This window comes from Symsagittifera roscoffensis, chromosome 5 (assembly GCF_963678635.1).
Source record: "Symsagittifera roscoffensis chromosome 5, txSymRosc1.1, whole genome shotgun sequence".
NCBI classification, from domain to species: domain Eukaryota; kingdom Metazoa; phylum Xenacoelomorpha; order Acoela; family Convolutidae; genus Symsagittifera; species Symsagittifera roscoffensis.
The window spans coordinates 12696959-12713673 of record NC_087066.1 but is presented as its reverse complement, the minus strand read 5'-3'; the positions used below and the strand labels follow the sequence as shown (position 1 = coordinate 12713673).

General features: G+C 37.3%; 2 protein-coding genes across 2 annotated transcripts in view; both read right to left on the bottom strand.

Annotated features, from left to right (window-relative positions):
• Nucleotides 1-16715, bottom strand: part of LOC134846382 (ATPase inhibitor, mitochondrial-like) — a 181162-nt gene that overhangs the window by 147612 nt on the left and 16835 nt on the right. The gene's annotated exons all lie outside the window — the stretch shown is intronic.
• Nucleotides 4258-11012, bottom strand: LOC134845571 (phosphatidate cytidylyltransferase, photoreceptor-specific-like). Its single transcript, XM_063862518.1, has 7 exons — nt 10490-11012; nt 9971-10043; nt 9353-9582; nt 8693-8761; nt 8570-8617; nt 8009-8283; nt 4258-4713 (listed from the first exon to the last, which is right to left on the bottom strand). The coding sequence occupies exons 1-7, from the start codon at nt 10955-10957 to the stop codon at nt 4500-4502; spliced, it is 1377 nt and encodes a 458-aa protein (XP_063718588.1). The 5' UTR covers nt 10958-11012; the 3' UTR covers nt 4258-4499.

Below are 16715 nucleotides of genomic sequence, written 5' to 3'. Positions count from 1 at the left end.
TGTCCAATTGAGCCAAAAAAAACATCTCCCAGAAGCCAATGGAATATCCAGTACATTTCTAATATTTATGTTAATTAATTCCCTATTCCCTCTGTCATATTGCCAAATTAATATGTGACTACTTTTCTGTGCCATTGACGCATTTCTATTAATAGTTCATTCGCCAAGTCAAAATTTAACCCAATGTTTATTTAACTAACTCGTATTAAATCCAACAATATACCACTATACATTAAGCCAAGATATTCCATCGAATTCCAGGAAATGCCTAACTAATTTCCTATGCACGCAAATTGTCACCCAATATCAATTACATATCTCTATTAACTCCCCTGATTACGAGACATATGATTTGGGCTACTTTCCGGTGCTAATTTTAGGGGTTTCGGGGCTAAAATTCCAAAAGGTCAAGTAAAGGTCAACCCGGGGTCACCCGGGGTCAAGTCTCCCATAATCGGTTCGAGGTCACATGGGGTCGTACCTACCAAGTTTCATCCATATCCGACAAATACTTCTCAAGTTATCCCACTTTTAAGGTTCGTTATCACTTTTCCCGGGAAAGGTCAATTAGCACCAGAAAGGTCAACCGGGAGCTGAGACCTATAGGGGTCCTTTTTACCGGGGTGGGTTATACTACACATATAAGCCATGAAATCGATATGCCCTCGCGCATTATTTTTCGCAAATAGCCCATTAACACCTAAAAGGGGTGATATTCCCAAGTGCTAATAGCCCGTGCCATTGTCACCCAGTAGGGTCATCATCCTAATATACGATAGACCATGTCACTATCTACCATCCCTCCAAGTTTCAGCTCCCTAGGGTCATTGGGGGTCGAGAAGTAGCCTCCGGGAGTCATGTGGGGGTTTGTTTGTTTAGGGCATAAATCGGGCCGGGGTGACCTTGGAGATCTGGAATTCCAAACTTAAGCTTCCCTCATCCAGGGCTACCACATATTTAAAAATGAGCTCAATCGGATCATTAGTTAAGGGTTTCCGGTGGGGCCATTTGCACTTCCGGGAACCGTTATCACTCGGCCCCCAGGGGGTCAAGCGGGTCCGGCGCTTTGCATGCCCGGGTCAAATCATCTCTAGTATCACTCCATTAAATTTCATAAAGTTCGCCCTTATAGTTCCCGAGTTGGGGGGGGGGGGGGGGGGTTGGCGGGAGCTATTGCATTCACTATTTTCACTAAAGAGGGGGATTAATCCCACGAACTTAATTAAACACGAGTTTAATTCAATCTTAACTTAACTATTTCATTATTTACCAATCAGTCATTCGGTAGCGTTCTAAACGGTTTCTTCATCTTATTACATATTATTCGATTTATCATGGATTTTGAATTATATACCCAAATATCCCAATATCTCCACGCTACCCCGAAAGAACGACGGAAAATACCCCCCGGCCTTGCCCGAAACAAAAGAACCGCCTTCTGCCTTAGAGCGAAGAAGTATTCCCTCGTGGATGGATACCTACGCCGAGATGGGAAAATCGTTCTCCACAAGCTTAACGTCACCCCCGTGTTACGTAATTTACATAGGTCAACCTTAAGTCATCGGGGGAACTCTAACGATCTACACCAAGAAGCGCGATCGCAGTATTTCATAGAGGGAGACCTCCGTGATGTCTGTCGAAATGTCTGTTTCGAGTGCATTAAATGTATTGAAGCCCGGATGATCCTATCTGACGAGGTTCCTATGCGACATTTATCGTCCAAGACTCGCGAACGAATATGCCGGACGATTATGACGCCGGTGAAGAAAGCAAAGGGAAATCGATCGCATAAACCTCGTGTCCCTGTCTTCGTTGCCGGGAGAAAACCTATCGCCACCCAAGACTGCGATAGTGCCAACGTCAACACGCACGAACCCATTACGATCGAAGGCGCTTGCACTCTTTCTTCTTGTTTATTGGATTGCCTACATTACCTTATTACCGGGAGAAAAGTACAGTCGTACCGCTTGCAACGGACCTTAGAGGATCAGCAATTGCGTGAACGAGGACGTTTGGATTCGTTCTATTATCCTTTTCACGATCCCAATGCGACGTTACTATCACGTGGGGTCATTGATTCCGACATGCACCTGCTCGCCGAAATGCTCGGGGTACATATATACGAGTACCGGACCGACCTAAGTCCCCCGAAATGGAATTACGTCGCGGGGAATAAACACGTTCAAAACGAATCGGAAGCTATTTACCTCCAGTATTGGCAGCAACATGAGGGGCCCCACAAAGGGGAAGGGCATGTCGCAATTATTACCGGAATGCATCCAAAACCTACATAGTTTTATTCAAAATCCCTTTTTACTTGAACTTTTCTTATTATTTCAAATATCTTCATCATTCTCATCTTGGTATTTAATTTCGACCATTTTGGGTCCCTATTATGCACATGCTTCGATTCGTTCGTCTCCGACAAATATTTACTGCAAATATTTGCTGGATTATAGGACGTTCGATTTTGGGCTGTGCGCATCATTCCTATTTCATATCTACTACATTCAAGTTACTTTTAAACGTGAGTAATTTTTGGTATAAACTTTCAATAATTTGTTTTGAATATTTTGTAACCTGTTCTTTTAGCCAAACTTTTCATTTAACTCATAAAAAGTCCCATTTTGTCCTATTTAGAGCCGAATTTCCCGTAAAACACATGGCCACCCAATCTCATTTCGTCTGGGCCCTTCAGTTTGAGGAGGGGGAGAACGCTACCCCCTTCTTTTGGGGCAGGAACCAGCCCACAGAACTCCCCTTGCGAATAAAGCTAATGAAAGTGGCCGCATACCTCGGCACACACCGCCACATCTCTGACATCACTATCGTCTACTTCAAGTATGGAGTAGAGTGCGAGATGACCGTACCGATGAATTCAACGGAGGCGTTGTGGCTCGCAAATCAATTGAGAGATTATGGGGGAAAACTTCCGGCCGAGCAAAATGAACTGGCCAGGGACATTGGCGAAGTCCTGTCCCTGGTTTCGATTTCTCACTTCGGGCCAAATACCGCTTTTTTTAAAACCCCTAATTGATACGTATATATCATCATGCCTGTAACTTATAACTAATAATCCGGATATCAATTCAAGTATCTATCTGCGTTTTCCGGCTATATGAGATCATAGAATTACATATTCTACAATTCCGAGTAATCAATATTTCAACAGTTTCCAATTTTTATCTCCATTAAGATCGCAGCAGTTGAGAGAATCTGGAGCTGGAGTAGGCAGATTGCGGCCAATAAAAGGGTCATTGCACAAACTCAACGAGTAAAAAAAATGCGAAATATTGGGATTCAACTGTGGAATATTGAGTAGCAATATTAGCATCGAATATTCACTGCACGCACAAGACAGACAATTCGTTGAATCTAACTTGTGTTTCATCTTAGCATAAAACAGGTTGTATTCCAGTGCCTTGGTACACGAAGATAAAATAGCCGTTCCACTCCCTCTGAATTTAACACTATCAGACATCTGGCTGCAATTGCAACTCACTTAAGTCATTCTCACTAGCTGGTTGGAGCCAATTAAATTAACACAGAGGCGAAGCGGAGCTTCGCAACACTTGCGATGCAAAACACACATTGTGCTACAAAAAAGTGAATGAAAAAAGGACAAGTAAAAAAAATCGGAAAAATTATGATGGAAAAATTACTTGAAAAAATAACTTAAAAAAGTTGAAAAATTACAGCAACAGAAACTTTTTATTTGTATCGGATGAAGTTCATAAACAACCTTTAAAAATGGAAATTAAACTTAAGGTCGAAGCCTGTTTAGCCGACAACAAAACTGATGTCATAAAAAATGTGGTACGATTAACGCTTTTACGACCCATCCAAACCTGAAACACATAACCCCAAACCGATTTATTTTGCCCTCGAAATTACGCAAAATAAGTTAACTAAGTCGATAAACATTAACTGAAACTGTTTGAGTATACAAAAACAAACGAAAAAATCAAAATCAGACATGGTAAAATTGCAAAGTTTCATTTTTAAGGAATTGAGCATGTCAGAAAAATCCTCTTGAAGTTAAGATCCCGTGTCTTAAGTTATTTACGGGGGAAAAAGTTCTAGTACCCGATTGCAATACCCTTGCTTATCGCGAGGGTTAAAAAACTCCAGCTATGTAGTTGAGTTGGTCCGTTTTTGAAATTGTGGGAAACAACAAGTACATATACTTTCAACACCAATTAGCTTTCGTTTTACGCTTTTTTGCCAGCTGTTTCGTTTCGCTTCATATAATAATTGTTCTTTTCAAAATTTATAGCACTACAATTTGATATACAGTAGAAGATTGCATCTAGGTAGTATTAAACTATACACCACAGTTTATAACAGCGATTATTTCGAAATTGATTTCAAATCTACATCTAACTGGGGAAAATTGAATACAACTCAAAAACAGAATAACTGTCATCTCCTGTCACTGTCATCACAAGACGATTGATTGCAACTTCATGAGATAATACTTCGGCTTAGTGAGCTGACGGCTAGGATCCCGTATGGGGAATTGGTTCGCATATTTGGAGTCCACAGAGAAGCTGTTTGTCGAGTAGTTCGTTCTGGAGGAACGAGTAGAGCTTGAGTTGGTCTGAGTCGCTTAGACTGACTGCCAGGTTGTGCAGATTGTACTGTCCGTTGGTGCCGATGAAGTTACGGATGTAGACGTACACAAAGGATCCAGCCAGCAGCTGACAGTCGAATCTACACAAGAGAACATGTTTGATCCAAATTCAGAAGGACATGAAATTTATTACAAGGAAACTTCAACCAATTCCAACTCAGCTCTTAATGAAACTTTAAAGGGGTGGATTTCTTAAATATCTGTGACTTTTTGCCATTTGATGAACAGTTCATTTTCAATTGTTCACTACACTTGAAACAGTGAATCATTTGAAACAGTAACAGATGCTTTGGCACCTGAATATTTTCGAACATGAAAAGGAACAGCGGTGAAAATTTTGTTTCTAAAGAACGAATAATTTGACTCATTTAATTGTTTACTCGGCAAATAACATTACAAGCATCAAAGACCCACACAGGCCAAATGCGACACTTTCTACTTGTCATATGAATTAATTGACTATTCGATCGATTAACTTCAGTTAAGATCAAGAGCGAAGACATCACAATCACGATCACCAGTATCGCCACCACCACTAGCATCATCACAATACTATTAGACACAGTGGCGAAGCTGCGCTTCGCAAACACAAGCGAGGAAAATGCAAAAAAGAGCTCTAAACAGGCAAAACAAATTAAAATAAGGAAAAGATTAAAAATACACCTGGAGAAAAAACTTCGAATATCAATTTCGAGATTAGGAGTATCACGTTCTCACATCTACTCCACGGGCGCTTGTAATTTTACTAACACTAGCCAGCAATAAAGCAGCAAAAATTCGAGCAAAAAATATAACTATTTCAATGTTCCGGATTTGCATCCCCGACCTGATGATTGCAAAAAATGGACTTTACGCAACACCATTGTTATTTCTCTGTTCGAGTGAAAAAAAAGCTGACTATTTAAAGAAAATTAATATTCGCTCTCTCTCTATTGAATTCTTTATGTCAGAATTTGCTGAGTAGTTTTCCAAAAAATGAAAAAGATTCCAAAAAACGATCGAAAAAATCAAAACTATGAAATTTCCTAAATCCACAAACTTTCTCTGCATGGTTTACGCCCTGACTTTTCGATTGAAGCCTTATTATTATATTTAGCTAGTAATTTTTGAGAATAGTGATGAAACTTCTAAAAAAAAGTAAAATATTTAAAAAAGGATTTACCCGAAGTCCATATCGGCATTTCTACAAAAAAAATCGGGTGAAACAGATTACGCAGAGAAAATCTAAGAACACTGTTAACTTTAATTAAGGACTAACCTCAGAATTAGCAGGTTAGTTTTGGAAGAGCAGCCACTTTGTCGATTGGTTCCATTTTTAAAAAAAAATGGAAGAGCAGCCACTATGTCGATTGGTTCCATTTAAAAAAAAAAAAATTCTGTCGTTTTAAAGAAAAAATGATATTTCTGCGAAATGAACAAAAAATTTCCTAAGCGTCACAAACAAACAAGAAAAATTAATAAACCCTAAACATTTTCATAGGAACTGTTTTTTTTTTCAGACAGGAACTAACACTAGCCAAAAATAAGCATTAACACCTTCTATTAAAATGCTTATGCTTAATTAGGCTTAAATATGATTAGCGTGTAACTCACCTCCGGTGCTTCAAATTTAAAAGAACTCATAAAAAAACTGCAAATATTGGAAATAAGATCTGCATCCTTTGAAAAGTACTCTAGTAGAACCCATTAACAGGGTTGGTAATTTCAAATTTTGCAAAAGCGTTTTTTCTGCAAAATTATTTAATTCTAATTTTGAAAATCCATGAAGTTTTGTGAAGTTTTTTAAATGTAAGTTCGTTGAAACTTTTGAAAGGACTTAAAAAACGCCACATCGCGGACACCAAAGCAATTGAGCAATCGCATTTGGACGCATGATTTGCAACTCCTGAGAGTACTCTCACAGTACCCAACTACAGCGTTGGGATTTTCAAACTAGGAGAAAACTTTTTTGAAAAACCATAAACACCATGTCTCGAAAACTTCAAAACTTAAGGAGTCTTATTTAGAGGCCAGATTCGTAACCACTGAGAGCACTCTGACAGCTCCCAACTACAGGGCCAAGAAATTCAAAATTTGGAGAAAAAAAATTTAAATTTGTTCTGAAATTTTTTTTTGAAAAAATCACAAAAAACGTCTTATCTCAAAAACTACAAAGTCATTTTTGGAGGCAACATTCGCATCACTTGAGAATACTCTGAGAGCCCACAAGTACAGGGTTGGGAATTTCAAATTATGAAGAAAAATAATTAATTAAATTTTCGGAAAATTTTTGAAAAAATCACAAAAAACGTCATATCTCGAAAACTACATCGATTTGAGCAGTCATTTTTGGAGGCAACATTCGCATCACTTGAGAGTACTCTGAGAGCCCACAAGTACAGGGTTGGGAATTTCAAATTATGAAGAAAAAAAATTAATTAAATTTTCGTAAAATTTTTGAAAAAATCACAAAAAACGTCATATCTCGAAAACTACAAAGATTTGAGGATTCAAACTTGGAGATAAAATTTGCAACTCCTTGGAGTACCCTGACAGAGTCTAACTATAGAGATACGAATTTCATATTTTTATATCTAACTTCTTTGAACAAATTTTTAAAAAAAAATAACAAACGTCACATCTCGGAAACTAAGAGCATTTGAGCAGGCACATTTGGACGCAAAATTTGCAATTTTGATTTTCTGAAAGTACCCTTGCATTACTTAACTACAATGTTAGGATTTTCACACATTCTGAATATTTTTAAATCCAAATTTTCTGAAAATTAAAAAAATATATATAAAAAACTTCATATCTCGAAAACTACAATGATCCGAGCAGTTATAATTGGAGGCAACATTCGCAATTTTTGTATTTTGAGTTTTCAGAAGTTTTCTTTAAAAAAATCGAAAAAATCGCGTACACTAAAAGGATTTGAGCATTCATCATTGGAGGTTAAACTCGCAACCTCTGGAACAACCCTGGCAGCATCCCACTATTGGGATGTTTATTTTAAACTTGGTGAAATAAACACTGAAACTGAAATCGGACTGGCTTGTGTAAAAACAATGATTCGTAAATTTAGTCGTGCGCACACTAGTTGTAAAGTCAAACTCGTCTTCGGACCCGTTTTTAACATACTGATCGCATGAATTACATAAAAATACAAAACAATTCTCAAAAAAAAATGTTAGTGAATGGTCACAAAAAGATAGATTTTTAAATCAAATGGTTTTAGCTTAAGCATCAACGCTTCCTGTTTTCAGGTACGAATAAGCTGAGCTTACACAAGATGGTTTTTGTTACTTTTGCAATGAATTATATCCTCTATATTTTTTTATTCATTTTTAAATTCTGAGTACAACCTGATAAACATTAGCCAGTTTTTTGTCTAACCTGTCCATGAGTCCTCCATGTCCCGGCAGCACATCTCCAAAGTCCTTGACCTTGAATGCCCTTTTGAAGCCACTAGCGAAGAAGCCTCCAAAGGGGCCCACGATGGACACGAACAGGGATATAATGAGGGTGTGGCCCAGAAAGGGGAAGAGGAGGAGGGAGTGTCTCTTGGTGATGACATTCAGCAGCGGAATATTAGAGATGTCGTACTCTTGAAGAGTGAACACGTAGTGTCGCTCACATTCGTAGGAGATCTCGTGTGTCGTCTCGTTCAACTGAAACAGAAATAAAACTCCTCAGATTCTTAGTTGCTAACGTTCAAAAAAACAAGCAAAGTAACCTTATTTAACTATCATCGAGCGTGATACAAATAACCTCGAATTAGACATTCTTTTGAAAACTCAACATATTTCGTTCATTCAAAAAATAATCTTGAAAAATGCATGTACGTCTTTAACAGGGACACAATTGCAGTTCTTTTCTCTCGAGAGTAAGCTGTTTTTTTTTCAGATGGTCTTCAACTTGATTCTGCAATATCGTAAAAAACCACCAGGCGCTTACCGAGACTGGGCACACCATGGAGTCATACGCGCAGAGCCATTGAGCCATCTGAAACATGTCAATGATGAAAAAACTTCCAGTTCTTCCGAAGTTTTAAATGAATTTCAATTGGTTTTGTCCTACCGCAACTGCCAGCAACACTGTTGAGAATGCACCTCCAATGAAGCCCTCCCACGTCTTCTTCGGCGAAAGCTGAAAACAGATGTCTTATTGCATATACTCATAAGCCAACAAAAAACGATTGGTATCAATTTAAGCTTATGAAATAACAAACAACGTTTCAACTAAATCGGCAAGCAAGTACATAATAACTCGTTTCAGAAAAAAATATATGTACAAAGTCTTTTGATTTTCGGTCGAGTGACTTTGAGTCATCGAAGCGCAGTAATTCACTGAATCAAATAGCACACAACTTCATCAACAGAGATTCAATAAAAAGAACACAGCCAAATGACAGTTGGAAAAAATAACTGAACGCAAGGTGTCCTGGATCAATACGTAAAATTTTTATTTCGCTGGGAAATCTGATAATTAATTTCCAGTTTCGAGATAATAAGTCGATCACGTATCTCTTGACCTTTAGACTTTTGCTGTTCGATAGTGGAATTTGTTTTCCTTTTAACAATGGAAATGCACTGAACTTAAAAAGAAATCACAAGTCAAACCGCGAAAAATCAAAATAGAGCGTGCACAAAGTTTATGACTTCCTCAAAAAAAAAATCAAGACCTATATAAGAGTACTCACTACGTTCATTACTCTTAAACATGTTCAAGATGACTGACCGCTATGAGTTTGGTCCTGCCAAGGAAGAATCCGAACATGTAGGCCATGATGTCATTGCAGATGACACAGCAGACGGGAAGTAGGAACCAGATCATGCCACTGAATAGGTTGCTCACTATCAGGTGGGACTGTGTGGTGATGACCAGGAGGACGAGGTGTGTGAAGCCGAACATGGTGAACTGGCTGAAGTAGGAGCCCTGGCGAAGCGACAGGATGAACCACACGAATGCTAGAATAAGGCCAAGAAATAGAGAACGAATTGACACCTTTTGTTAGTTTTTGCTAGAGAACGATTTTGTTAGTTTAGCTTTTCTTTGCCATCAATAAAAACATAAAACACGTCATTTTCAAGCGGATTCTCAACTATTTCTGAAGCTTTAAAAACGAGGTTTAAAGAAAACATGTGCACACCTTCGCCCTAAAACTACCAAGTGATCAATCAGATCAAACCCCCCATTACTGGCTAATTTATAAATCTCTTCCCCTAAAGGGAGGGGATTTTATGGGGAGTGTTCATTTGGTCAGCACAAAAACCCGGAGCTTGAATAAGGGAGTTCATATGGGGGATTTATTTGATGTTTGAAAGTTGCGATATGATAGATTTGCTTCCTTCTCACCAGTCAAGTAGAAGCAGTAGGAGACGAAGCTGTGCTTGGACAGGATTGCAGATAGAAGGGTGTTGAGCACACTCTAAACAGTTCAACAGCACATCCATTTACAATCAATCTATATCTCCCTCTCACCCACAGAGCATGATCGGCATGTAGTGAAACAGATTTGAAACTTCATCAGATAATTAAATGGAAGATATTATGACACTGCAATAGTCCCAAACAAATTACCAAGATTCAATCTTTACAAAACATTCGTTCCAATCGCCTAAAAGATCTGCCACATTGAGAGGAAATCAAATTTAGATTGGGATAGATCCCGTCAATGGAATTAGCAGTTAGGATGAGCGCAAAACAGATGAGAAAGCAATCTAATTGTATTGAGTAGACAATATTCATAATTTGACTTTACTCACATTTGGCTGAAAGAATCAGTAAATAAACTTAAAATCAGGCAGGTGTTCTCAAATCACAATTATAAAAACATATATTTTAATTGGATAAAAAACGTGGATTTTCCCTCACCCTTTTCATGAGATAATATTTGAAGAAGTTTGACAAGAAGTCTCCGTACAAGTAGTAGTTGAACGTGAAGAGAAAGTACCAGGAGAGGGTTCTGAACCAGGGCAGGTTGTAAGTCCTGTACACTTTGTATCCTATTGTGATGATCTCATTAAAGCATATTAGCTGAACTGCCAAAATCAGAATTGACAACGGAATGGCTCCTCCATACACAATAACTGCGAAAGCGCCTATTAAGATCCACGTGACAACAAATCGGATCCAGTAGTTTCTGTACTTTTTTGGAATGTTCTGCATAATTTCACTGTTTTCTATTGTATCTTCAGTACTAGGAGCAGGTTTCGGTGCTTCTTGCTTGTCATAATTTTGAAACTCCTCTGGTGTGATTTCATTTTCCTCAGCTGCTTTATGTGCTCCGTCGGCCGACTCTCCACTCCCGGTTGCTCTTCTACGGATTTCAGATTCTGACATATTGCTATTCGCCTGTTGGTGTGAATTCAACAGACAACTAAGAATATCATCACAAAAACCTGAAGCAGTAAATTTACACAAAATTTACACAGGCGAATGAGGTTGGCACAACATGCGATGGAGAAACAACGAACGCTAGAAACACGCATCATAAAATCTGTGACTCAATTCCTAAAAGGCCATGCAAAGAAAACCAAAGCATTATAGACATACTAAAAACAAGGATAGCCGGTTGCTGTGCAAGTAGCATATAATGTTCCGACCAAATTCATGAAAATGGAACAAAAAATGTTTTCAAATAGGAGTCATTTTTGTGCGTGGTATGAGAAAACTGTACGCCTATAAAAATTTAAAAAATAGACATACTCGACAACCGCTGTATTCAAAAAATCATAAAATAAAAAACACCTATAAAACTCAAGAAAAAATAAGTTTTTTTGCGGATTAATTTTTTAAATATTTTTCAGTGCCAAGGAAGCACTAAACGCAACTTCCTAAACTAGTTTTTCCGTAGTTGAACTAAGTTTTTCACTACTTGTATGAAAAATTTTAATTTCGAAATTAGACTTAACCTCGAAATTAGACTAAAACTCAAAAAAATATAAAACGATTTTTATCAACACTAAGACATGTTTTGCGATTCATGACTGAAAGGGGTTTAACATAGTGAATCACTCGACCCATTCCGATTTTTAGGCAGTACCTAATTTTCCGTAAAAACGATTAAAAAAAACAAAAACACCCGAGACAGAATTTTGAATGGTCAGAACCAATACGATCCCAACTATTCCCAAATATCCCAACTATTTTCAGTTGAGTGGTGGAAACAAACTTATTTCAGTGCGGAAAAAAATTTTGGAAGTTTTATCCAGCGTTTCCTTACCGATGAAAAAATTTTCAACAATCAAAAATTCATTCTGCAAAAACCTTTGTTTTATTTTTTTCTGAAGTTTTTTAAGGTAGTTCTGTTTGTTATTCATTTACCGAAGACAACTGTTGTCGAGCATACAAAACTTATTGTCCTCGAAAAACTAACACAGAGACAAAGCTGAGCTTTGCACCACTTGCGATCCAAAAAGTATAGGTTTAAAGCAGCATGACGCTGAAGAAATAGCGAAGATGACATCGAACGAAGAAAAAACTAAAAAAGGAACTAGAAAAACGAAAATAGGAAGAATTTTCATGATTAATTTTAACTGACTTTATTTGAGGAGTTTCTTGCGAGGTTGATTATAAGCATTCTAAAATATGAGCCAGAATCTTATCGACCTTAAACATAAATCTAAAAATTTGTAGGAAACAAATAATTAGGTAGAAAAGACGACATGAGGCGGAAAACCAAGAAGCTGAAAATCAACCAAAATGTACTGCTCATATAGTGTCCCCTGATGCTTTATACATATTGAATGCAAGCTGTTATGCTCAATTCGGAAACTAAAAGTCGACAAGCATAGGGTTTAAGTCGACAACCCAAAGCTGAAAACTTGCATTACAACACAAACATAGCACAAAAAACTAGCTGACAGATAATGAGACGAAAGACGCTCGGTCAAAAACAAGTTTGTGAAAATGTGAATGTCGAGACAAACTAAATCTACCAACATTTTCATATTTTTGTATCAATTTTTCTGGAATAAACAATAATTTTTACACAGCGGCAAAGCGGAGCTTCGCACCACTCGCGATAAAACGCAAGCGCATCATTCCAAGCTAGCGAATAGAAAATGATACGAAATGAAAAAATGGAAACTGAAATATTTTAAAAAAACAGTCGGAAAACACAACCATTGATATTTTAAGAATTTAGTACTTATCAAGCGGCACCTAAGCCAAAGACAAGTGGAAAGAAATCAAGTGATCCGAAAACAAAACAAATGCCATAAAATTGTTGTCATTAAAAAAATTTTGAGCAATTGAATTTTAAAATTTTGAAACCTTGCAACAAAAACTACCGGAACAAAATAAGGTAACTCGGCCGACAAAAATAACCAGTTAGCATTTAGGCGGAACAAAGCTTTCAAGCGAAAAAAGAAAACGGAAAAACCATGAAAATAAACCACGAAGAAGTATTTATTTTACAGATGACAGAAAAAAAGCCAGAAAATGCTGACAGCACAAAAAAATCCCCGATGTGCAACTCAGCCGACAAAACATAAGCAGAAAAACGAATCTCCGACACTTCATATTTCTGCGTTACCTTTATGCCAAGTGGGAAAATGTCTCGAAGTTTCTAAGGTTAACTAATAAGGCAACTTCAAATTATCTGAGAAATGTGTACGAAAAGTTGCTTACGGGAAAAAAGTCTTGTAACCGATTTGCCAAATAAAACAACTGAATTTTACGTTTGCATCGAAAAAGTTAAGTAGCGGTAACAAGCCGACAATGCTAACTACAACAGCGGCGGAGACAAAGTTCAATGGTCGGAACAAATACGATCAAAAGAATGCAATTATTTCAAAAAACAATTAAACATGCGATTATAAGAACTGTTTGAAATTTGGCCAAAGAAGATTTTAAAAAAGACTTAGCAGCGAATTGATGCAATTAGACGAGCATCTCTCAGGAGAAGCATCATAAAAATAAAAATTCGAACGCAAAAAATTCTAGCTACCACGTTGCAACACGCATGCTCATAGCAAGGGTATCAAAAATATTGTAAGATATGGTCGATTGAATAATAGCTTTTGAAGTAGAGCAAAACATTTTAATTTCAATAGTTTCATTTCGTTTGTAGGTATCAAAAAATCTATATAATTTTTGTGAAAAAAACACATATTTCAAAAACAATAAGAAACTTAAAAAGGAATGCGTTCAGTCCCAAAAATAACTCTACTTTATTTTTGGGTGAAATTACTTTCAAGATTCTTCGGTTTCGAGTCTCTTTATAACTTCAAGAAGTCCCCTGCGGCCTTTATGGATGTTCTTCTGGTTCGAATCGAGAATCATTTTTTCGAAGTATTCGGTTAAACCACCAGGAATGTGAGGCAATTCGACGGAAAAGGTTTGGCTCAGTTCAGTTTTCGAGGTATCATTTGGAAGTTGAGAGTACACTAGCATTTCTTTTATTTTGATAATGCTCGAAAATGAAACATTCTCTGACACATGAGTAAATATTTTCCGCTGAGGAAAAACGCCAAATGCTTCGTGAACCAATGCGTCTCTGTTGATTCCAGCAAATCTTAATATCCAGCCGGGAACATTCCATTTGGTTCCCATTAGTCTATAAATAAATAAACTTTCGGATTTATCCATTCGTTCGAGCTGACTTTCAAAAGCATTTTGAACAGCTAAGGTATCAATTGACTCGACGCGATCATTTTGCGAGTTTGGGTACTTTTGAAGCACTGCTTTAACCACTGCCTCCCATTCATGGTGTATGAGAAAGGTAGATGTGAAACTCCTCATCACAACCAGAGGAGAACTAGAGATGAATAAACTGCCATCTGCAGTCTGAAACTTTTATCAAAATAACAAAAATGCCCTTAAAGGCTTCGAGGGAAACGCAGAGGCAAAAGGTCAAAAGTGATTCTAAAAATGATGATTATGACAAACTGCGTTACGGATCACAACTTGAAATCATGAAACACCAGAAGACAAAATGTTTAATTTTGAAGTTTTTTTTTCTTAAAACCATAGTTGCCAGATTAAGAAACAAAGCCTTGATTTACGCAAACAGAGAAAAACAGATTTACACAAACAAAAATTTTTTGAGATAATTTTAGTGTTCATAAACAGTGCAGATCTGAACTTTGTTGTCTGTAAGTTAATAAATTCTTGTGTTCGATACAGTGATGCGGTGGGACATTCAAGTCAATATTCATTAATAGATAGCATTTCAGTCAACATGGGTAGTTAATAAAAACTTCTAATAAAACCCCACCAAGCTTTGTTTACAACACAAAAACGTATCCTCAGTGGACAGCGGAAATCGCAGCACGGCGAAATCTCATACTTGATAAGATAAAACAATCTGGCTATTTCCTCGTCTTTGCCACAAAATCATGGTACTTCTAGCGTCAACATTAAAAAGTATCCGACGATCTCGCAGTCACAACTTCAAACCCAGAGGTGAAATTCGACCAGAATGACCTGAAATTCATGTCATCATCGTATTTCTATTGGAACAGTTCAGTGGGAAAATTTAATGTTTGGGACGATTAACAGTGTTAATCGTTCATTTGAGAATGCGTTAAAATTGTAAACTCAAACAAACGTTTTCGCACATTTTTGTCCATCTTCAGGTTTTAAAAACCAAATCTATCTGCTCAAAATGATCAAAGATCATAAAAAAAGTCATACACTTCATTATTTCAAAACATAAAAAAATTAACCAATCAACACTTCACATTTACTATTAAAATTTAACAACTATTATGTAACAATTTTATTCATTTAGTCAAAAACTTCAGAGTTTTCAACTTTTTTATTTTTAAAATGTCGTTTTGTTGCTAAGTTCATGCTAATATGTAAGTTAATTCAGCGTTTTAAAAATTTACATCTAAATATTTTGTTAATGCGTTAAAATTCTAAATTCAAACAAACGTTATCGCACAATTTTGTGCATCTTTAGGTTTTAAAAACCTAAGCTATCTGTACAAAATTATGAAAGATAAATAATGTAATGTAAATTGGTAAATTGTACGTCTTACAAAGACAAATATGAAAAGTATAATTAGAGTGCTCATGGAATATGTTAAGAGTCAGTCAAGTCAAGAGTCTTGGCACGTAGAAGCGCGATGTCACAGTTGCTTGGGCGGCAACCTGATATTGATGAGTCTTCCAGGTAGATCCTGGCTTTCTGGAAAGGAGATGCAGTGTCGTATGTGATCCTCATCAACGATCTGGAGCCTACAAAGTCGGCAGACACAGTCCATATACGCTGTAAACCCTTTTTCCTGTACAATATCATGTATTTCGCGTTTATAACAGCCAATTTTAGTGCATATAATATTATGACATCCCGAGGTGTAGTATACCGCAAAGATACGTCTATGTCGCGTGTTGGCCTGCCTCAGGCCAAGGTAATCGTTGAAGTATAGGTTCTCAAGAAAGAGTCTCGTGGAGCTGAAAACAGATATTCCAGCCCATTTCTTCCAGAAAATTCCACAAATTCTGTTATAATGGTCGTCCAACTTATCTGTGTCGATCTGTAGGAATGTTTTCAGGCCATATGATCCTGCTGGGAGAACAACTTGCTCCAGAAGTCTCTGGGCCGAGTTAAAGCACACTTTCTGAAGGTTTACTTTCTGTTGGAGTCCAAACACGGTTGATTTAGTTTTGTCTATCAACACATTGAGGTGTTCTGTGCAGGCTAGTTTTGGTGTTAGGTTGACTCCCAGGTAGCAGAAGGTATTCGTGTACTCTATAGCAATTCCTCTATAGAACAGGGCGTCCTCTGGCATGATTTTGCCTCCTTTCCTGAACTTCAAGGCTTTCGTCTTGTCAATGTTGACAGTGAGCTTGTTGGTATGGCAGTAATTGGCAAGTCTATCCAGGGCTTCCTTAACGTTTTTCAGATTGTGGTGGGGAAAAAACAAGATCGTCGGCGTAAAACACCACATGGCAACCAGTTTCTTGCAAAATTTTGGATAAGTCAGCAATGAAACGAGAGAAAAGAGAAAAGGTCAGGAAAAATTGTTCAAAACGTTGGCGTAGCTCAAAGGGACAAGCTATCTCCATTACTTTTCTCTCTTTTCATTGCTGAAAGATAAATAAAAGTGTCATACACGTTGAAAAAAGTGTCATACACTACCCTATA